At 40.8% G+C, this 24,430-nt stretch overlaps 1 protein-coding gene across 1 annotated transcript in view; it reads left to right on the forward strand.

Annotated features, from left to right (window-relative positions):
• Window positions 1-24,430, forward strand: part of TIAM1 (TIAM Rac1 associated GEF 1) — a gene marked incomplete at its 5' end in the record, with an annotated part of 524,442 nt that overhangs the window by 429,134 nt on the left and 70,878 nt on the right. The window contains 5 exons of the mRNA XM_081234975.1: window positions 4,508-4,654; window positions 6,827-6,901; window positions 9,594-9,764; window positions 16,054-16,158; window positions 23,787-23,868. Of these exons, the coding sequence (XP_081091101.1) occupies window positions 4,508-4,654; window positions 6,827-6,901; window positions 9,594-9,764; window positions 16,054-16,158; window positions 23,787-23,868 (580 nt within the window). The remainder of the gene's footprint in view (window positions 1-4,507; window positions 4,655-6,826; window positions 6,902-9,593; window positions 9,765-16,053; window positions 16,159-23,786; window positions 23,869-24,430) is intronic.

Consider the following 24,430-nt stretch of genomic DNA (forward strand, 5'->3'; position numbering starts at 1 on the left):
CACTGTGAGAATGTCGTAAATGGAGGGAGCATTTTTATTAAGGAAGCTTATGATACCCATGATGTGGCATCAGTATTAATACTAAATCCCAAGCTATCCAGGAGGCTCTTTCCTTCTCCTGGGCTTGGTAGGCTTTGGAGAAAATAATTTTGCTGTCAACCTAAAACTTCTGTGCCTTTATTATTTTCTTCAAAGCCATTGGAGCTAACCTCTCAGAGACGGGGAAGTAGAAGCCACTGAATTACCCTTCCATAATTTATCTCCAGACCTTCTAATTTCCTCTCTCTCAATATCTGTGATTGGCATGTACTTTTCTTTTGATGGACAGGCTATTAAAATCTGACCAGCAGACGATGGGGGTGGGAGGGTTAGTAACTCTTTTAAGTTTATTTGGTCAGTGATTTTGAAGGAGAATATTTAATTCCATATGTGCCACTCTCTGTTCCTTTGTTCTTTTTTTTTTTTTTTTTTTTGCTAGCTGCAGCAGTGGTTCTGGGTGTGTATATGTCCTTGCAAACTTCTCTTTTCCATGAGACGTTTCAATCAGAACAAGTTAAGCAAGCCTGTTGGGTATCTCTTCCTGTTTGTTGCTCTCTTTCCTATAGAAGATCCTGGGCAGGGAATTTTTACTGTCTGATTTATTGGTTACTTATTTTTTCCTTCTCTCCTTGTCATTTGACCCCAGAGAACTTTTTTCTCCTTGGGGTTGAAACATTCTTCAATTTAGCCTTTGTCCAGACTTTTTTTTTTTTCTTCTATTAAGTGGGGAGCATGGGAGGAGGAGGTGTGAGGGCAACAGGGCTAGAGAAGGAGATTTGAGCTAAACTTGAAGTACCATTCACCAGGAGGGCTTCCCATGATGCTCAGTGATTTTCAGCAATTAACTGAAGGGTCCCCGCTGTAATCTTTGAAAGAAGGTAATCATTGTTCTTGTTTGCACAGATGAGCAGAATGATAGAGTAATCAGGTTCCGGCCACAAAGAGAGGCACTGTCTGGGCCAAGATCATTGAGAAACTCTTGAGTTCTTGTCCAGCAGTTCTTCTGCCAGTTCTTTTTTTCCTTTTCTTCTAAATCCCTTTGCTCATTTTGAGGCATTATTGTCTTGGGAGCAGCAGTAACTTTTGCAGTTTACAAGGCCCCCAACAGTTTAGAGAAGTTACTGTAAGAACCTTAAATAAACAGTCCATTTGTTAAACAGACTAAACTAACTGGTCAGCTGGTAACTGAGAGTATTTATGGTTGTTAGCATTTCTCTTCTGGACTGTGCTTTTCTAAAATTATACACGAAAGAGTTACTGTTTAATTGTTGTGACTGTGGTATGTAGGATCTCTGCTTCTGCTTTTCGGTGTTTGTTGATTTATTCATTCAGTCAACAAATAAATGTGAGTGCCTGGCATATGTCAGTTACTGTCCTCTGATTAGGGTTATAGCAGCGAATGACTCCAGAGTTCTTGACCTATTGGAGCCTGTATTCTTGTGGGAGAGATGATAATAAAGAAGTAAACAATCAGGCAAACACAAGAAGCTCAGATATTGATGTGTGCTATGACACACACACACACACACACACACACACACACACACACACAGAGAGAGAGAGAGAGAGAGAGAGAGAGAGTCAACCCTTTGTTTCCACAGGTTCTGCATCTGGGGATTCAACCAACCATGGATTGAAAATATTCAAAAAAATAAATTACAAAAAGTTCTAAAAAGCAAAACTTGAATTTGCCCAACTATTTACATAATATTTACATTGTCCTTACAACTATTTACATAGATTTACGTAGTATTATGTATTATAAGTAATCTAGAGATGATTTAAAGTGCACAGGAGATTGATATGTAGGTTATATGTAAATGCTATGCCATTATATATAAGGGACTTGAGGATGGGAGGATTTTGGTATCTTCAGGGGTCCTGGAACCAATTCCCCATGGGTACTGAGGGACAAATGTGGGTGTGTGTTTGGGTATGTGTGTGTATCTGCCTACATGTATGTGTATATGTATCTATTTATAAATATGAGACCGCATGTATATTTTTTTTCTAGAATTTTTAGCTTTAATACCATTTATACAGTGGTTCTTAGCATCATTTTGTGACGATAAGCTTAACTGATATTGACGTAGTTATGTGAACATCTATGTATGTCAGCACATTATCATTTATTCCTTTTATAACCTTTGTTTACCTTTAGCTTAGAACGTGATGAAAATAGAGAAGAGAAAATGTTTACATATTTAACGTAAACATGTGCCCTTTGTTGATTTTGTTCCCTATAACACCTTGATTGTAATAGTGGGTTAGAACTCTTTCTGGGAGCGCTTTCCCACCATTGTCTTGAGTACTACATTTTCACATACCCTGATCTGGGTTTTCTTATGTGCTAAGCTGAGAAAATACAAGACCTCTCAGCTCCCTCCTCTTTTTTGATTGGGACCAAAACTTTCCCCCAATACCCTCGTAGAGAAACTGTTTTGATTCCTGGTTTTGATAGATGTGGGGGGTCTTTGCCAATCTACTCATGGGGCTTCCAGGGTGTTTACCCTGTCAATACTGAAAACCCCAGAAGGGTGTGCCTTGTAACCAACGTGTTGACTGCTGGGGGGGTCCCCTGTGTTACCCAACAGTATTCATCCCTGAGAATGCTGCCACTTGGCAGCCATCACATTGGGAGTTGACCGTGTGGGAATCTATGACAAGTAGGTTCCGAGATATATACCTCCAGTGACAAAGAGCAGGTGGGGAAGTTTCAAGTCCAACTCGCTGTACCTCCTGACACTCCCTCTTTTGAAAGGAGAGCCCATGCGTGGCCTATTGAGACCTCCTAGCAGAAGTTCCCTCAAGTTCCTGGGACTTTGCTTACAACCTGTAGTATAAAGTTCAAGCCTGAAGGATTGCCTGGCAAGACGATGTGGAGTCCTCATAGAGATCCTGCATATGCCTGAGTGGCGATCACGGTGGCAGATTTAGATTTGGCATGTTCCCTTCTGCAATATTGAACTATTTGTCTGGGTCACTGGCACCTTGCAAATATCTCAACAGAGTTTAGCTTCCTTTTTAAAAAAAGTACATTTTTTTTTCCGAAATTAAAATTTGTTTTAATAAAAAGATGCATACCGTATTTTAAGTGAAAATGACAGAATTGCCAAATACGTTTAGTACATTCCCATTTTTGTAAAAAGATTATATAGATATTTGCTTGGAAATAAAGTCTGGAAGGATGTAAGCAAAAAATTAGTAGTGGTAGTTTTCATGTTTCGGGGAAGGAGGAAAGTGAAGGATAATGGAAAACCCCCTCCTTTCGAGGACCATTTCTGGGAGTTACAAATACAGTAAGTCCCCTACATACAAACGACTTCTGTTCCAAGAGTGCATTCGTAAGTCCAATTTGTTCGGAAGTCCAACAAAGTTAGCCTAGGTACCCAACTAACACGATTGGCTGTATAGCACTGTACAGTAATAGGTTTATAATACTTTCCACACAAATAATACATAAAAAACAAACACAGAAAATAAAGAAAACATTTGTAATCTTACGGTACAGTACCCCGAAAAATATAGTAGTACAGTGCAACAGCTGGCATACAGTGGCTGGCATCGAGTGAACAGGCAAGAAGAGTTACAACTGGAGGAGGGAGAGGAGGTGGGAGATGGTGGAGCTGAAGGGTCGTCAGCAACAGGAGACGGAGGGCTGCACTTTCACTCACGCCTGACATTGATGGCACAGGTTCTGGTTCCTCGCTGGAACCAGTTGCACGTTCACATCTTTGAAAGTTCGCAACTTGAAGGTTCATATGTAGGGGACTTAGTGTAACCCTTCTACTTCCCCTTGACCAGAACTTCCTCACAAGCCCATGCCCTGCTACAAGGAAAGTAAGTCCACTTCGGGCAGCCAGATGCTCAGCTATATTTGGGGTTTCTCTGACTAAGGCAGAAGGGACATTGATATTGGGGGATAGCTATCACTTGCCTAATAAGGAGAGTGATTTTATGTAATTCTGAGAAAACTAAATAGAAGAGATTGGTAAATTTAGATTCAATATGGAATCACAGGAACCAAAATGTGCCATCTTCACTATTTTTGCTGACACTCAGCCATCATTTTTTGTTAGAGTGAAGAAACAACTCTGTACCATTTGGAGAGAAGCTCAAGAAAGTATGGTTAGTTTAACTTGATGCTGGAGTTTAGGAACGTGACCAGAAGGATATCTAATTCTTGGAAACCTAGCATACATTCTATTACTATTTTACGTATTTTTTACTGATGTATTCAGACAGTGATTGAGTTTGCCAACCTTTCGTTTATATTTTGAATCTAGGAAGGGCCCTCAAAGTCCCTATATGTGTAAGTCATGGATGAAATGCTTTGGGTGGTGGGGTCAGGGTTGGCTGGCATGAGGGGGAAGGGGCTTTTGGAGGGTGGGACTTAGAGGGGGGCTTGGGGAACAGGTGAGTGGTCTTGACACATGTCTTGTTGACGTCCCCTCTTGCCGTTCCTCAGGTGGCTGCTCGCACTGGTGAAACTGGAGTCAGAAGACGTACTCAGGCCATGTCCAGATCTGCCAGCAAGAGAAGGAGCAGGTTTTCTTCTCTTTGGGGTCTGGACACTACCTCCAAAAAGAAGCAGGGACGCCCAAGCATCAATCAGGTAGGTTCCAGGGTGGATGAGAAAGCAAGCATAGATTGCTTCCACAGACACCTCACTTTGGGGTGTGCCATGTGTGTGCATTGTTCCTTGATTGATACTGAGTGTTATATCACGTCAACTAGCTGACGCAAAGAAGTTAGTTGTGCTAGATGCTTGAAATAGATAACGTATACCCATAACATTGAACTTGGCTATTAGTCTATCACCAAGCTCCAGTCTCCCACCTGCAACCTTTCCAAACCCTGGGTAATTACAGATGTACTGAAAGTGCACTTCTTCCTGAGTTTTCAGAAGAAAAGCAGGGCTTGATGATGAAGCCAAGTGGGCACCTGAGTAGTCTTTTAAGCTGCCTCTGGCGCTGGATCAAAGGCAGCCTCCAGGGAAATCTGATTGTTTCTTTGCCCTTAACTTTTGGGGGTTGACATTAAATGGGCAGTTCTTCTGCCTACTTACATCAGGAACCAGGAATCCGAGAGCGCTCACTCACCACTGTGACTCCCTTCTACTTCCCAGGTGCCAGGGCTTGAAGGGGACCTACCTCAGTGCCTCCTGAGTGGCACCACCTAGGGTGCTGCATCATTGGGCCTCTGATAACCAAATGCTCTGGCCTCATTACTTTGACTTTCTTACTAGCTAAGTCCACTTTCCTGCTGGAGTTACTTCTGGGAAACTCTCCTTCCATTGTCATTGTCATCCGCCTTCTTTGGCTTTGAAAAACAAGTGGCTCCAGAGCTGCTTCAGATTTTAAGGACTGGAAGAACATAGGTATCTGTCTTTCAGGAGAAGGAGAATGTCCAATCCATGAGCTGTAGAGGCACTGAGCATTTTGAGGTCATGACTAGGATTGCCAATTTGACCTATTTACTCTGAGCCTGTAGGCAAAGTGAGAATTCCATTGACTGACTCAATAAAAAAGATCTCGTTATTTGTTCGACCAGTTCAGCCATTAGTTTACTTAAGAACTGACATTTAAAAAATAAATGAATTGTGAAAGCGGATGTATTACGTCCTTAGCTGACCACCACACTCATTGTTTCCACCTGGAGTGTCTGGACCCTTGGTGGAACTTGCAGGGGACCAGGTGAGCGAATGGAAAGAGCCTGGGCAGTCATGCAGTTTGTTGTCTGGTCTTTGGGGAAAGTAGAGCATCATCAAGTTTGCTCCCTGGGGTTTTGCTTCTGTGTAAATCCGAAGAAGAAACTGTTTGGAGGAAAGTCAATATTTCTTCGGAAAAATCGCACAAGAGACTCAATGGCTCTTGATTCAACCTGCAAAAGGGTGGCATTAACAATCAGCATTCCCCCCACCCTTGTTTCAGGAGGTGGTGGTGTCATTTTGTGTGCATCATTTGGCATTGCAGGTGACTCAGACCAACACTGTAAATATATGTCAGGGTTCGCAGCTGGAAGTTTGGGTTGAATTTCTCTTCTATTAAAAGCCTTAGTTCATTTGTGTGCTTCTACTTTATGGGTGCCCACTTATGTTACAGTCCATTGCTGCTGAAACATATGCCTGAATTTAAATGAATCCAAGAGAATGTTTTAACTTTTTCTTTTAATCAAAGGACCATGTAATGTCTTACAAACAATTCTTGTTATTCTCTCTTACAGTAAGAGTTTAAAAAAACCTCTTACTTAGCCATAAGTATACCAATAGAAAGTTACTTGTTAATTTAGTACTTTGAAATGGATAAAAATTGTATGTTTCTATATATCTTTTGCATTGGGCCAAAGACTTTTTCTTAACCACGTATATTATACAAACCATACACAATCGGTTGAGAGCAAATATATGAAATTTTCCCATGTGTTTAGGTTTTGACTACCTAGTGGCATTGGTACCCTGATGTGATTTTAGTCATATCTTTAAGTTAGCAGGATTCATTAAATTTCAAAGGATAGACAAGTTTCTATTTTTTAAATATGAAACTTTTCCTTGATGTTATGGTAATATAATTATAAACATGTTCTCAGGTTCTGAGGTAAAAAGTAAACTAATTATTATTGATAAACTTCTGATTAGGTATGTGATGCTGTAGCTGAAATTCTTCACTGTGAATGAATCTGGTTCATTGCATTTGCAGGTTTATTTTCTTTAAATTTAGATGAATTATCCAGATCTAAAGCCCTTTTGCCCAAATTTCTTTTTAAGATGATGCTTTTGTGTATGCAGGTGTTCGGTGAGGGAACCGAGGCTGTAAAGAAATCTTTAGAGGGGATATTTGATGACACTGTTCCAGATGGCAAGGTAAAAATAAACACACGTTCCTTTTCTAAAAGTACCACAAATACATCAACATTACACAATGCTGTGGTTTCTTGGGATCCTAAATTTAAGTATACTCAGTATTAAAAACTGAAATGATCGGTCCTTTAAAATTATGTAACAGGGCTTCCCTGGTGGCACAGTGGTTGAGAGTCCACCTGCCGATGCAGGGGATACGGGTTCGCGCCCCGGTCCGGGAAGATCCCACATGCCGCGGAGCGGCTGGGCCCGTGGACCATGGCCACTGAGCCTGCGCATCTGGAGCCTGTGCTCTGCAACGGGAGAGGCCACAACAGTGAGAGGCCCACACACTGCAAAAAAAAAAAAAAAATTATGTAACAGGTCGAGAAGAGATGGAAAACTTGATAACAGTAAGAATATTCTCCTGCTGACATAACATTTTCAGTAACTATCATTTGAATGTTGAAGTTTCCATCTAGAATATAAGAGGAAATTGTGGGGTACTGGGTAGCAGAATATTTTATGCCATTGTTAATTCCTCTCATGTACAACTTTCTTCTCAAGAGGTGAGTTCTTACTGCCCTCCCTCTCTACCCACACATGCTGCTTTTTTGCTTCAATTAATTTCAAAGAACTGTTCTGATCGTATATTCTTTAAAAAAAAAAAATGCTTTTGCCTCCCAAGACAAGCATTCGATTAAAGATCCCCAGACTTGATTCAACCTTGTGCTTGGATTTAAAAGGGTCTTTCAAACTGCTCTGATTGAAAGCCCGTAAAGAATATTGATTTTTTTTTCTAGGCCACCTTTTTTCAGCCTCTAAATAAATGGACATTCCTCGTTTTAAAGACCCTAATGATGATACAAGCGGCCTCTTTGCTGGGGGCAGTGGGGGGATTCTGGTGATGATAATGTGAGCTTGGTATGATCCTCTGGTTCTTGGACTCAGAATCAGTATGACAGATTTCAGCTCTCGGTTGCCATGCAGCCAAGCAATGGCTTGCCCCTCGTTCTAGATGGAGCTGAGCCTCCAACATCAGAGTGTAATAGGGGAGTTCTGGCTGTTGGAGGGAGGGGAGATAAGAGTGGCCGTGGACAGGCCTTTTCTCCCTTGGATACCTAAACTACTCCTGGATTATGTCATCGTGGCTATAAAGGCTGCTGTCCTTGGAAATAACCATCCATAGCACTCTCTTTGAGCCTCTGTCTGTTTCTGATGAAATTAAATTGCTGTTCTTATGTGCAATCCAAGCATAGATGTTTTTGATGTTCATGCAGTCATTTCTGAAGTTAGCTAATTCATCTTGCATACCATTATTACTGCACTTTTAATTTTCCCCAGGCACACAGATCCTGGAAACTGCAAAAGTTGTTCCATTGGATTTCTGTGTTGCTTTTTTGTTTTTCCAAGAATACCCCTTTATCCTCCTCCTTGGCTGGAATGCCTTGTTCTCAAACAGCAGGTTAGATGCAAAACTTGGTCTGATGTAGCACTAAGGGCAGTTATTGAAAGTGGCATGTGGGGACAGCATGGGAAGATTCCAATGATAGGTAATGGGATTTGGGCAAGTTGATTGCGTTCTGACAATTCCTTCCCTGGGGTTCAGTTTATCTGTGAAAGCCACACCATTCAAAGGCAGAGCTGAATTTGTCTTCTCAATTGAATTTAGTTTAGTAGCCTTTACAGAAATATTTTCCCCATTCTGGGATCTGTTCCTTTTACATATGGAAGTTGTTATGTTACTACTTCGCAGCCTTCGTTTGGAAACTTGTTTCTTCATATAATTTGCTGATAGCACCACATTTTCAGTAAATCTATAGATATGTATTTACCAATCAGTGGCCTGGATGTAAACCACATTTTGAGCATCAGTATTATTTTTACACTGCTAAAATCTAATGGAATGATTTCTCTGCTTATTTCAGAGAGATTAGGCTCCTAATAGTTCATCAATCTATGGAGTGTTTTTAGCTTTAGCTGTTTAGCTGGCTTAGATATAACCCAGCTGCTGAAGTGTATACGTAGGACACGGCTCCTCCCACCCCTTAGAAACTTGGTGCTACTCCCTGATGTAGAGGATGGAGTGAAGGCAACAGCCTAAGAAGGCCAGAAAGCTCATCTCTGAAGGTCTCTGACCCTCATCTGGGAAATGAGGCCGTCTCTCTCCCAGAGTTACACCAGATGTCACATGTGGGCACAAAAATGATGCTGCTTGTCAATAGGTAATGCTAGAACATCACCTTTTCTTTAAAAATTTCTTTGGAGCCTCATGGTTGCCTTTGAAACATATAGCTCACATGGTAGATAGGCTTTGCTGGAGGAATCTCAGCTCTAACTTTAAATGGGTTTGTGGAAGAAATCATAGCAATAAAGCCGAACCGAATGGAGAGCCCATTTCTTTCTTCTTTTTTTTTTTTTTTCCATTTCTTTCTTTCTTCCAATTTTGAAACCCACTCCATCATGCAATGCCCACCCGTGGATGCCGTGGATCAGGTGTGAGGTCTGTCTCTTTTGTGAGACATCTTTCCCACCTCCAGAAAGCTCCTTTCTCTGTAATTTCTTCTTTTCTCGGAGGAGCTCTCTATCCTTCACCACTGCCACCACTTCCGCCCTGGGCCCTTTCCATTGGAGTGGATCATTCCTGTGTGCCATCTGGGGATCTAGATCTTGAGAGCCTAACTTGCTGCTCTGCTAACTTTATTTCTTATCGCAGAGGGAGAAAGAACTGGTCTTACCCAGCGTCCACCAGCACAGCCCTGACTGTGACATCTGGGTCCACGAGTACTTCACTCCATCCTGGTTCTGTCTGCCAAATAATAAGCCAGTCCTGACAGTCGTCCGGCCAGGGGACACGGCCCGGGACGCCCTGGAGCTGATCTGCAAGGTATGAGGCCGCTTGGGGTTGTTTTCTTGAGAAAAACAGAATGCAGTGGAGGAATCCATGAACCCTCAGAAGCGTGTGGTAGGGGAGGGTACTTGAAAGAACATCTCCATTTCATTTCAGAGCAGCTTTGGATTTCTTTGTGATAATATGCATAATAAATGGAAGTGAATTTCTTCAGCGCTGGGAGGAGAGGGTTTCTTTTAAGTAGCCTCTTTCAACATGTGTACTTGATAGATTTGTGATAAGCATAGTACATGCTCATTGCACAAGTTTTAGAGAATTCAGGTAAAGAACAAAGCAGAAAATTAAGGCACCCTTACTTTACAATTCAGAAATCACCTCAGTGAACATTTTGGCATCATATTATGTGCACTATTTGTAACCTGCTCTTTTGACAGTAACTCATACACGGGCATCTTTAGGGTAGGGAAAAACGGAAATAAGAAATATAAATTTGACCTCCATGATGAGAAATTCCTCTTCCTATGAACACACAATTAGCCTCTTTTGTTTTTTAGTGACAAATGATTGAGCTCACTTCCTCTGTTTTTACCTTACGCTGTAGAAACTTCTTGATCTTTTTCAAGGTAATCCCTGTTTCTTTTTTTTTTTTTCCCCTGGAGGACAGCTGGATGAATTGGATTGCCTTGAGTGAGGGAAGGGAAAGAGGAAAGAAAGGAGCTTTCCCAACATGCCTGTTTTTCTTTTACATAATTAATAGCATTAATAGTCTTATTTAGTAGTCATATCAAGTCTGAGCAAGAACGATACGTCCCCATTGTACAGATGGAGAAGGCAAGGCTCAGAGAGCCTTAGTTCCTTGCCTGAGTTCACATCACAGTCATAATCGCTTGCAAAGGAGGTTTTGAATCCATATCTGGCTGCTCCAAACTTAGATGTATCCCTTTGTGCCAAGTGGATGGTCACAAGAACTGTCAGTCGTCAGGAAGCATGGTCCGTAAGGGGTGGAAGAATCTAGAATATATTCTTAGGGGAGTGAAATGGTCTTCTCTGAGGCCACTAAAGGGAAAGTGGAAACCTTTTCTGTCATCATTTTATCCTAGAAGAAGCTGGATGAATACAGTGATATTTTTGGACCTCCTCATTCAACACAGTGGTTTATAAATGTGGAATAACGTTCACTACCTCAGTTCTATAATTCTGCAATCAGCAATTTTTGTACTTAAAAAAATAAATCACTAGGGCTTTGATAAAGGAAAAATATGGCTTCACATGAAGGAGAAATGGAACACTCTGGCTCAGATAAGCCTGTTGGATCGTCTTCTGTGGAGGAAAAGTAGAAGGACCATTTGTTTCAGGACAAAGCTACAATCGGCTCCCACATGGGTGTTAAAAATAAATGATGCACTCTTGCATGCTTTGACTCCTTCATGCACACGAATTCTAGCTTTTTAAAGATAATGGTATTTCTGTTCACATTTTTCATTTTAATTACTTAACAAAATTGGTCTATTGAGGATTTCTGCATTCTTTTATTTATAGATTAGCACGATTCTTTAGAGACCCATTAATATTCAGCAGAGCTGTGGGAAGTATTCTCAGAACTGCAGCTGAAGGTGTCAGAAGTAGGACTCTGGGCTTTTTGTATAAGCCAAACTCTGGATGGTCCTTCCAAGGAGTTGCATTGCTTTGGAGCCTCCTGTGTACATTGGCTTTAGACTCCATCAGATATCAGAGGGTAGGTCAGAGTTTAGCAGTAAACATTGATTGGTGCAAAATTGAATAGTGAGTGGGGAAAATAGTGATTTTAGGTATTTTGCAAGCTTTTGCTTTGATAGAAACTAAGGGAATCAGGGAGGAATAATACTGTCGTGGCAACTTAGAGACCATCTTTAGATAATGAGTTAGACCAGTTCCCCTATAAAGGGTTTATTTCTGTCACTTGACAGGGTTTTTAATGGCTTCGTTACGACACACATCCCTTTCTCTAACAAGAAAAGGTCATCCCACTCAGTTTTTCCTGAATCCTCAGGTTTTTTCCCCCAAAACATAGAAATAAAGACAAAAAAAAAAAAAAAAGGTGTGGAACAAGCTTACATCTCTTGAGTTTAAAAACAGAAAAATTTTGTGTGCACTTTAAGAAATTGATGGTCTCCAGAAAAGCACCTGTGTAGGATAAATTATATAGTGTGCTTGGAGCCAGGTACCTTCTAAAGCTTGCTGCTTCTTTGGAAAACACTTTATTGTAATTAGTGGAGCCGATTTTATTCTTCAGAGGGAAAGAGATAATGGGGAAAACAGTGCCACATGTTATTAATGATCTGATTAATGTTGAGTGATTTTTTTTTTCTCTTGGAGGAGGGACTGAAAACAACGGTGATTGTCAGAATGTCTGTCTTTTATTTCTTTATTGTCATTCTCAACTTTGGTAATGGGTGCTTTCTCTAATATTTAATAATCGATCTTTTTCTTCTGTCTCTTGCATTCAGCCATTCTCTTTCCTATTCTGTCTGATCCACATCATTTCACATCAGTTTGTCATCTGCCATCCGAGCACCAGTCAAGTTCTGGTATAGTAACTGTTTCAAGATCTACATTTCATGTGCAATTCATGTTATGAGTGTTATGAAAGTGATTGTTGCTAAATATAGCAGGTAACCGTGTTGGCCTGTGGGTTGTGGACATATTCTGATCATTGCAATTACTAAAATAATTGCAGAGAAATTCATTTATTCATACTTGTTATTATTCACATATGACCATGGGCATTTATTTCATGGCTTCACTCTGTAGACCTATGGCTTTGGATATTCTAAGAACCATGGACATTAAAAACAATAAAAATCACCTCGAAGGGGAGGATAAGTATCTTCAGAAATTCTGCAGTAGCACTTTGTGTGTGTGTGTGTGTGCGTGCGCGTGTGTGTGCATGTGTGTGCGCGCACACGTGGATCTCTGGATGTCCTAACTGCATGCGTTTATGTTTCCTGAAGAAGTTTGATTGAAATAGAAGAATATGAGGAGAAATGGAAGAGCAAAACATTGGTGGATTTCAAGATCGTGTTATTCTCTGTTTTAATGGACTCAAACTATTTATTGAAAAGACCTACATTATGTTTTGTTGTTTCATCCTTTGAAGGAGTCATAGGAAGAAGAAAAATTTTAAAAACATGTCAACTAAACAAATAATATTTGTCTTATGGTATGATTTGGGACTGCATTGTCTCAAAATGAATCAAATGCTTTCTACGTAACTTAAGTAAATGAACATTGGAAAACAAATTTGGACCATTTAAGTTGTTTTCCCAGCTGACTTTCTCTTACGTTGTAATTGAACATTTTACAAGTGTAAAGCAGGCCAAATCGTTAGAGTTACTATCTTAAAATAGTCATTAATATTTGGAATTTTTTTTGCACATAGATGTATTGTGAACATGGTAAGTTGTTCAACCTGCCTTGATACTGACTTGTAAATATTGGAGGAGCATGAAATTCTTGAGAGTTCTGACGATCTGATTTAGTTAATTCATTAGGATTTTCCCTTTATGTTAGACCAGCCATGACTAATGGGGGCTCATAATTGAGAAACATTTACCAAAATGATAAGACACATGGGTGTATTGATCCAAAGTCCCATTTTTAAGGTAACTATTTACTGACCAAACCACGGGCTCTTGGGTTACAAATAAGATCATTATAATTTTTATGTTTGTTACATGTGCTCATTTTTATTTTTCGAAGTTATCAAGACATTATTGTAACTTAAGGAAGTTTGAAAAATACGGTGGTGGAGGGGAGGACGGCCAGAACCACCCTCATTCCTGTTGCTCTGTTCTCTTCGCTTTGTTAAGCACTTCAAGGTGTCGGCCATTGTTTGGCGTTCTCTGTGCATCTGTATAAATGTTTTCAGCATGGTAGCATTTAAGGGATGATGTCTCCATCAGGCCCACCTTAAGACGGTTGGTGCCTGCCAGTGGCACCAAACATCTCTCTTTCACACTGAGGTTTCAGGAGCCCGAAGCTTCTTAGGTGAGGTGGCTATTTCGGTCTGGTTTCCAGAAGACTGTCTAAGTGGCAGCCCCATTGGGAGTGTCTACGAAGTGTTGATTAAGATGACGATAAAGTTTCCAGGTGGATTTGTTCCTGTTAACCAAGACCCCATGAAGTTTCATTTCTCTTTCCCTCCCTCCTCAGTTGGAAACAGATGGTGAACCAAAATATTTTGCTTCTAATTAAAGATTTCAGTGGGGGTCTAGGTCGGTGGGAAGCATTTGCAGCTTTTCTCTCTGTGAGGGAAACTTTTCTTGCTTATCGTAGCACCTTAAGTATTATTATTTTGTTGGTTGTCTCAGCGGCTCTTTGACAAGCAGTAGGTAGCACACTTTGAAACTTCCCTGCTTTTGCTTCCCTGGCTTACCCATCCACCCTGGGTATTTGACATCAATGATCTGGGTCTGGCAGACACTGAGCATTTGGTTTTCAGTACCGGCAGCGAAAACCTGAAAGCCAGGTGCAAGGTAGTTGCTGCCTCGATGGCGCCTGTGTGCGGACGGTGGGCTTCAGACGATTACATCACTCAGAAAAGGATACACGTTGGAGGTTCCCGAGAATCACCATGGAAAACTTCTTCATCATTTTGCTAGGTGTTTAGAACAAACTCCCTTCCGCGTTCCATAACTGTGCTCTTCTCTAATGCAGGATCCCTGCCTTGCATGTGTGTTTAATTACGAGGCAAAGTCATCACTGTCCCCAACTCCCATTTTCTGCAGGCCCCTTCCCACACTCCTGAAGACTGCTTCACACAGTATCTGGCACACTTCAGAATTTGTTAGGTGTAATTGAATGACTATTATTGGAATAATTATTAGAATGTTCTTAGTTTGGCTTTAAAATTGGGGGCCGGGGGGAAAGAAGGTAAACAGAAAGAACATTAAACCAGTGAAAAATTAACTTCACTTATTTGGAAATAATTCTCATCAGTTGAGCTTTTGGTGTGAAGACATTTTATATTTATGAACAATTTCAAATTTACAAAGAGTAGGGAATAATGTAATAAACTTGTGTCACCATCACCAAGGTTCTATAATATCAAAGTATGTTTCACCCATTTACTAACTCACTCCCACCCCCTGCTCTGAATGATTTTGGAAGCAGATTCCAGACATCATATCTTTACTAGTACTTCAGGATAAATCTCTAAAAGATAAGGTTGCTTTAAAAAAAGACTTGATGGAAACATTTTCTCTCTAGCAGTACATTTTCATGTTGCCATGTAACTTTTTTTTTTTTTCTTTTTTTTTTTTTTTTGCGGTGCGCGGGCCTCTCACTGTTGTGGCCTCTCCCGTTGCGGAGCACAGGCTCCGGACGCTCAGGCTCGGCGGCCATGGCTCACGGGCCCAGCTGCTCCGCGGCATGTGGGATCTTCCTGGACCAGGGCACGAACCCGTGTCCCCTGCATTGGCAGGCAGACTCTCAACCACTGTGCCACCAGGGAAGCCCCCCCATGTAACTTTTGAAGAGCGTTTTTTTCCTTTTCCTTCTGCATCTTCTTGAACGTGAATTGAGGATGTGAGTTATAAAACCATGTTTCCACTGTTGCCTTTTCCACAAAGTTAATTCACGAATGACTTTCTAGATAGAAAAAAATCATTTGACCCATCCTGACCAGTGGAGAAGGCCTGGAAATTTCAACCCTTAACTGCTTCAGAATTGTTTTCTTTGGGCAAGTCATTCATGGTGTTTCCAAAGTTGGACACATGCCTGTCTTCGCTGCCCCCGGAGGGAGTCTCACTCGGGGTGTGTATAAATAAGACTGAAATCCAAATGCCTTGTCTATACACCAACTCACTTGCAAATGAACTGTGAACAACTGTCCCAGTGTCCCCATGTGGTTAAAAAAATAAGTTTGCCTGGGCACAGCTTTCTTCTGTCACTGTAAATCCTTCCTTGCCTTTCTTGTCACTTTTCTTCTCCAGTCACCTATGTATGTTGGAAATTATGTTTAAAGGCCTTTTGGGGCTGATAGGTTTTCTTGCAAACCCAGTGTTAAAGAGTGTAATGGATTAGATAAGCAGAAGTGAGGATGTGACTTTTTTGTTTCCATTGATCATAAGATACCCATGGGATATTATTAATATATTCAATGAAAAGTAAAGTTTGGTTTTGGGTGTAAACCTTTTAAGAAGTATAGAAATTTTACACCTCGCTTCAGTAGCAAATCACCATTATTCTCAGGAATAGATGACAATATATCAGTGGAAAACTAATTATGTCTATTTACTATTGAAAAGACATTTTCTCTTCTCTTTTTTTTTTGTTTTGGTCCCAGGCACATAGACTGGATCATTCTGCTCATTACCTGCGCCTGAAATTTCTAATAGAAAACAAAATGCAACACTACGTGCCAAAGCCCGAAGAGGACATTTATGAGCTGGTAATGTTTATGTCTGTTGTCCAAGTACATTCTGTAGGAGATTATTTTTAAATTATATGTGTGCTCATGCTAATTGTGGTTGGTGGAGTGGAACAAATTCTAAAATAAATGAGCCTCATTCAGCGCTCTTAAGTTTGTGGAGATGGCCTTACATATCACAACATTTTTGCAGAGTGAAAATGCCATCTTAGTTTATGCAGGGAACGATGCTATGCTATCATGAAAAATTGAAATCCAGAACTGACTCTCAGATAGAATTTTAGTTATTATGCCTAGCTTTCCTTGTAGCTTTGACAGTCTTATGTTTTAAATGGGTGACTCAAAGGTGAACTGGCTGTTGTCAGATAAAAAGTACTAACTCCAATTTTGTATGACTTCTCCCTGCATGTTGAAATTGATGGGTCAAATCCTGTTGGGTGAAAAAGCTGCCATCTAATTATGTGTCCTGGCCTTTTTTTTTTTTTTTTTTTCTTTTTGCGGTATGCGGGCCTCTCACTGTTGTGGCCTCTCCCGTTGCGGAGCACAGGCTCCGGATGCGCAGGCCCAGCGGCCATGGCTCACGGGCCCAGCCGCTCCGCGGCATATGGGATCCTCCCAGACCGGGGCACGAACCCGTATCCCCTGCATCGGCAGGCGGACTCTCAACCACTGCGCCACCAGGGAGGCCCATGTCCTGGCCTTTTGGAATTGTATTTATTATATATATTCTTGGGCACACTTATGTGGGTTTGAGTTTCATTATGAGACTTGGGTTCTGAACTGGATCTGGATTTTTATATTGACTCTGTTGCTTACTAATTATGTGGTCTTGGCAAAAAAAAAATGAGATGATAATACTTTCTAGAATTTCACAAAGATTAAGAGATAATGGTTCACATAGTAGGTGCTCAGTAAATGGTTGTCATGGTAACATGGTAAAATAATGACAAGTTCCTTTTTTGTTAGCCAAAGGGTGCTTTTTTCAGTTCCAGGAAAGAAACATTTTGGGAGCAAGGCCCCCTCTCTTGGAGTTTGTTCTTCTTTCTCTGCACTTAGTCATTCCTCTGGGGGCCACCGAGCTTCTTGCCATGGATCTGTGAATGATAACAGTATGACTTCAGACAGGCTTTCACCACAGAAAACAGAACTGAAAATTGAAACCCGAATAGTCTCTTTTTGAAAAGGGGAAGCGTAATTTAAAATTTAGTATATTTAGTAGGGAATTTTGTTTCTAATCAATTTTTTTGAGGTTTACTTTCTCTACAATAAAACATCAATTTTGAGCACACAATTCGATGAGTTTTGGCAAATGTATACAGACAGTTGTGTTTCCAGCATTACAGTCATAATTTAGAACTGCGGTCCCCAACCTTTTTGACACCAGGGACAATTGTTTCGTGGAAGACAGTTTTTCCACGGACCGGGGGGGTGGGGGATGGTTTCGGGATAATCCAAGCGCATTACATTTATTGTACACTTTATTATTATTACATTGTAGTATATAATGAAGTAATTATTATAACTCACCATAATGCAGCATCAGTGGGAGCCCTGAGCTTGTTTTCCTGCAACTAGGTGGTCCCATCTGGGGGTGATGGGAGACAGTGACACCTGAAGTGTGTTGCTTATGTCTAGTCTACTCCATAAGATGCAGCTTGATCGTCACTTTCCACTCACTGATAGGGTTTTGATATGAGTCTGCAAGCAACTGATTTATTACGGTCTCTGTGCAGTCAAACCTCTCTGCTGATGATAATCTGCATTTGCAGCCACTCCCCAGCACTAGCATCACCGCCCCAGCTCCACCTCAGATCATCAGGCATTAGATTCTCATAAGGAGTGCGCATCCTAGATCCTCGCATGTGCAGTTCACAGTAGGGTTCACACTCCTATGAGGATCTAATGCCACCGCTGACCTGACAGGGGGCAGAGTTCAGGTGGTCATGCGAGTGTGATGGGGAGTTGCTCTAAATACAGATGAAGCTTTGCTCACTCGCCTACTGTTCACCTCCTGCTGTGTGGCCCGGTTCGTAACAGGCCATGGACTGCTCCTGTTCCGTGGCCCGGGGGTTGGGGACCCCTGATTTAGAACATTTCTATCATCTTAAAAACTTCCCTCATGTCCCTCTAAGTGTTTTTAATGAAATATAAGAGAAGGTGTGCTTCTATAACACTCTTAATATGTCACGAAATAGAAGAACAAAATGACCATTTTCAACCATCACTTAAATCACTAAGTTTAACACAGAGGAGGGTACTTTTAACAGTGGCTGATTTATTTTTTTCTCTGACATGGGGAAAGCCCTGACTTTGTGCTCTGTGAGTAGAGGAGAGAAAACCCTTTTTCTTACTTAAGAAAGGAAAGTGCTTTGCTGGTAACACTGGAACAGCTATTAGATCATATATTTTGCATTTCAGAGTTAATGAATCTTTTGTGTCCTAAATGACAGGGATCATGCCTAAGCAACTTCCATGTCCTTCATATCTTACACACAGTACATGCTGAAGGCATACCTTTTGAAATTATATTGACTTCTTTATTATTTTTAAGTCTTGGCCATTGTGCGGTCTCATCCAGTATAGGAGACTAAGGTGTGCCACACATACTCTGTATCTACACTGCTATATACATATTATAATTACAATTATTTAAAAACAGGATCCAGGGCTTCCCTGGTGGCGCAGTGGTTGAGAGTCTGCCTGCCAATGCAGGGGACACGGGTTCGTGCCCCGGTCCGGGAGGATCCCACATGCCGCGGAGCGGCTGGGCCCGTGAGCCATGGCTGCTGAGCCTGCGTGTCTGGAGCCTGTGCTCTGCAACGGGAGAGGCCCCAACAGTGAGAGGCCCGCATACCGCAAAAAAAAAAAAAAAAAAAAAAAAAGGATCCAAAATACAGAGAGATTATGGTATTCTTTCTTGCCCTGTTACAGAAGGTCTCCAGCTCTGAGATTCCTGAGGAAGTAAATGCCATAGTCTTACTCACTTTACTGTTCAGATTGTAAGTGAGTATTGCTCACGGGCACCTCTGTTTTTACCAAGATTTTAAACTTTTTTGTTCTTCAGATATCTTTGGCAGCCTGGTAAAGCCTCTAGGTCCCATATCAGAATAATGTTTTCAATTGCATGAAATACATAGAATACATAGGATTACCTATGGCCTAATCGTGTTGAAATAGTTATCAAAAATATTTTTAAAATTATAGATAATATACGTGCTTACTTAATAGCTCATTAAATAACAAGACCCAGCATAGGTCTAACACCTGCCACTGTTTTGAATAAGTGATGAGCATAACTGGTATTTTGAGATACTAGCAGCAACTAGAATGTGGTATAAAAATAACTGTGGGGCTTCCCTGGTGGCGCAGTGGTTGAGAGTCCGCCTGCCGATGCAGGGGACACGGGTTCGTGCCCCGGGCCAGGAAGATCCCACATGCCGCGGAGCGGCTAGGCCCGTGAGCCATGGCCGCTGAGCCTGAGCGTCCGGAGCCTGTGCTCTGCAACGGGAGAGGCCACAACAGTGAGAGGCCCGCGTACCGGAAAAATAAATAAATAAATAAAATAAAAATAACTGTGATTTCTGTTTCTGACAAAGTCACAGGCATTTCTCCTATTGCCATGTTTGTTGCCTCTATTCATTTATAATTGAAGGAAATGCTAAGTTTCAGTTACAGGTTAGTGAATATAAAAATTTCAGGCTTTTTCACCATCCCAGTTCACAGACCCTTTAAATTCTATCCATACGTCCATGGTTTCCAATCCATGCTTTTGGCCATTAAGCTGGTATGAAATGTCCTTCCAGGGCAGGGGGTTTCTGAACACACAGTGTTCTTGGATGCCTTTTGAGATTTTACAGATAGTTGATTTATTGTCCCTTACAGAACAAGTATCGGGCCACTTATGGCTAATTGGTTTCCATAACCCACCTCCATTTTATTTTTGATGGACTAGCGAAGCTCACACGTTTGAAGTCCTGTCCTGAAAAATGACTCCTTCATAGATGACTGTCCCAAAACATTTTGTTCTCTGCTACTGTTTTGTTAAGTATTCTTGAGTGGTGAGGTCAATAGTTATTAGCGAAAGTGTGTACTACATTTTAAAGATCTTTTTGGAGGGTCTAGTGCATTTATTTGGTGGGGCTGGGTATTCTTTTGCTTATGAAAGACCATGAATAGTTAGTTTTCTACTTATCTGCTTTGCTAATATAAGTAATACCCGTTTGACTACATTTTCATGATTAGTTGGTTATTGGGTCCAATCTGTAGAATGATAATGAATATGGAGGCACTGGGTTTTTTGAAAACCCATATTAAATATGCTTTTCTTAAAGTGACAGGTGGGAATAAAGAGTTTGCAGAAACACTGATTGATTGATTGATTCATTCATCCAGCAAATATTTATTTAGTGTTTATTGTGTGCCTGGCACCATGCTAGCTGTTCTAGGCACTGAGATACACAGAAAAATCTCTACTGTTCATGGAAAATACATTCAAGTTGGTGGAGACAAATATAAAAACATGTAAATATTTTTAACAAAAACAAGTAAATGTGTAATATCTCCCGGGATGTTAAGAGCGGGGAAAGAAAAAGGGCAAACAGATAGAGAAAGATAGACATCTAAAAGCGATCAAGCTGCTCCTTTAGATGTGATGTGTGAACATCGTGGTGAGTGAGGTGAGAAGGTGAGTCATAGAGGTATTTTGGAGGAAAGTGTTCTAGGCTTAGGAAACAAAGCTGGATAAGGCCTGGCAAGGGGAGGGGGGTGATAGTAGAGGTAGTTTACTCATGTTTGAGGAGGACCAGTGAGGAGGGTAAGTGAGGGAGTGGTGGGGAGAGGGAAGGTGGGGTGGGGAGGGGTTTGGATGCAGAAGAGTGAGCAGGAGGGCTTGTAGGGCCCAAGTGAGAAGGGAAATCCCCAGAGAGGAAGGGCATTATTTGACTCCTGTCTTCATAGGCTCGCTGTGGCTACTGTGTGGCCCATGAACCTTAGGGCCTTAGGGAAAGAGCTGGGAGAGCAGGCAGGAGGCTAGTGAGCTGTCGTTCAGGCCATGGGTGATGGTTGCTTGGACCAGGCACTCCAAGGAGACCTGGTAGGAAATGAATGTGATTTCGTGATAATTCAAGTGCCAGGGTAATCAGATTGTTTCTTAACGTCTGATGGTGTTTAATCTGCTTTTTGAAAAGAGGGAAAACATGCAACATCACTGATTTAATAAAAATAAAGGGGGGTTTCTCTGGTGGCTCAGTGGTTAAGAATCCACCTGCCAATGCAGGGGACATGGGTTCGAGCCCTGGTCCGGGAAGATCCCGCATGCCGCAGAGCAACTAAGCCCGGGCACCACAACTTCTGAGCTTGCGCTCTAGAGCCGGCGAGCCACGACTACTGAGCCCCCCATGCGCCTAGAGCCCGTGTTCCGCAACAGGGGAAGCCACTGCGATGAGAAGCCCGCACACTGCAGCAAAGAGTAGCCCCTGCTCGCCGCAACTAGAGAAAGCCTGCGTGCAGCAATGAAGGCCCAACACAGCCATAAATAAATAAATAAATAAATAAATAAATTTAATAAATAAATGGAATGTGTGTGATACTTATTTGCTAAAGATACGTTTAAAACTATGAAATTTCAAAATTTCTGGTTTCAGATATTATGACTGCATCGAAAATATATTTTAAAGTCCAGCTCCTTCTTGAAATTTTACATGTTTTAGAGTTAGAGCTTTTTACGAAACCCAATTTTAGTCCAGCCAGCCTAAGGACCGTGGTCAAGGGCCCTGTCTATATTATACTAAGTTATTGTCTGAAACTGGTAAAAAACACAAAGACTTTCACACCAGTTACAAAGAAGAGAGGAGGTAATATTATAAAAGAATAGGAAAGCTTATTTACAAAGCTAAATTCCCACGGGATCTATGGACAACCATTTGGAATTTTCCAGAGATGGTTAGAACAAGCGGTGATATACTGCCACCTAGGGGGAGAGTTTGGCTCTCAAGGAAATTGAAAAAATAAAACTAAGGTTCAAAATAAGTCGAAGTGAATACATTTCATAACATTTTATTGAGCATTCCATGACATTACAAAATAATCATAAAATTGATTATATTTGGTATGTATAGTTTTGGTGACTGTAATTTTCTGAACTAAAGATCAGTAGATCTAATAGAACCGATTTCTTCTAACTTCAGAATGCATTGGTTTGAAACTTATTCTGAAGTATAGAAAGAAAACCACATTAAGTTATGTCCTCAACATGAAGTTATGCATTTGGTGGAAGTTGCATTAAATGAAGGTGTTCTAGAGGATCTAGGCCGTTGGGTCAGTGTTCCAGCCCCTGCCCCACCCCTTGGCTTTCTAGTATTACAGCAGCCTGTTTTCCAGACTCCTGAATCCTAAGCATTCTGTTCACCTCTCCCACCTGTCAACTGCCCTAAGAAAGTGAAGAGAAAGAAACCATTTTTTTCATACTTGTCTGAACAAAATTATTTCTGGACAAACGACTGAGAGGGGGGCAAGTTTAAATAATCACGAAGACTTCTCTTAATGCTAAAGGATTTTCATTTTGGAATTTTCCAGAGATGATTTTCATTTTGAAATTAATTTGACAAATTTTAAGTGCTATATGAGCGTTTGACACGTCAATATGTTTTGGAATTACTATCATAAATTTTGGAAGCGGCCTTTGGCTTACATACTGAAGAAGTAAGGTTTGGTACCCTTTACTATGGTACCCCTGAGTCCCACCAGGAAATAGTTGGGAGGCATTATAGTGTAATGGGGAGAACTTCAGTGCTGGAGCCAGTGAGACCTGGGTTCAAATCCCAGCTCTGCCCAGGCTGGCTTTTTGACGTTAGGAAAGTACTTTCTCTGTAGCCTTTTTCTCTTCATTTGTAGAATGGGGATCACATTTGTCTCATAGAGAGCATGTGAGGGGCAAGAACACATGGTAAAACCTTCATAAGTTACCGTCCATGATGATGCTAGGTCCAGACATCTAAGCATGAAGTATAAATTAAATTAATTGAAATAAAGTTTCTCTGTGAACTGCCAGTTTCTCTTATTTTTTTTCCCCACATTTTCTTGGGTTTTTGAGAGAGGTGATTGATTTATGTACTTCAGTTTTTTCAGTAATTTGGTATAATCTAATGGCTAAAAGAGAATATTGTCATTTATGTAATCTGTCATCTGTTTTAATGCTATAATTTTTCTCTGCATATTTGTACTATTGTGGACTTTTTGAGCCAAAATGGTATATGAACAGAAGAGAATGGAAGCACAGAGATTTCTCCTATTCCTATGGATCCCATATCAAGATCTTCATAACCTCTTCTTGATGTTAATAATTTTTTCCCCAGTACTGAAGATTTTTGATGACTTTAGCATTATTTTTCAGGTGTGTGATAGATAATAGTGTGGGAAAAGACATACAGTGTGATGTCAAGGAATTATTTAGAAACTGGAACTGGAGCTAAATCTGGGAATGTGCATTTTAAGTTTCCACTTTGAGTCTTTAATGGGGTCAGTTCAACAAAAATACTAGGATGTGATGAGAATTTGATTTCAAATTCTGAAAAAATAGATTTACAAATTGATGACTATTTCTAAGTTATTTTTAATGAAGTCTTAATTATGCTTCTCTTTGTCATTTTCAGCTGTACAAAGAAATTGAAATTTGTCCAAAAATCACTCAGAACATCCAGATTGAGAAGTCAGATACAGCCGGTGATAATTATGGTATGTTTCTTTTTCTTTGGTCTTTGGTGTTCTTCAAGTTAAAACAATTCCTGTGTAAACACGCACTTATTTACAATTCAATAAAATGCCTTTGGGGCCTATTTAAAACAGATAGCCCATCTGGCTTCTGTGCTCTGCCCAGCAGCCAAAATAAGGGGGAAAAGATATGTACCCTGGGTAGGACAAAGGTTTTAGCTTTAAATTTCTTAACTTTAATCATCGGGGTTTGCCTGTCATAGAAAAGAAATGGATCCGTTGGGAGGAGATTGTTTTATCTTATGATATACCCTAGTAATGAAGAAATTATCCTTTCGCACCTCTATCCACCAAATATATGTATTATTCTCCTTTCCCTCACAAAGGATGTTAAAGGAACTCGTCTTGGTGGGAGTTGGGGTCCTCAAGACCACCTCTGGGTTTTGGGGTTCACTAAGAGGACCCACTGGACTCAGCTTATTCATGACCACAGTTTATTACAGCAAAACTATACAAAATAGCATCAGTAAAAGGGAGAGGCCCATGGGGTGAAGAGAAGTCCATAATTCCCCCAGCAACAAGCTGT

Source organism: Mesoplodon bidens (assembly GCF_964165515.1).
Source record: "Mesoplodon bidens genome assembly, chromosome: 5".
NCBI lineage: Eukaryota > Metazoa > Chordata > Mammalia > Artiodactyla > Ziphiidae > Mesoplodon > Mesoplodon bidens.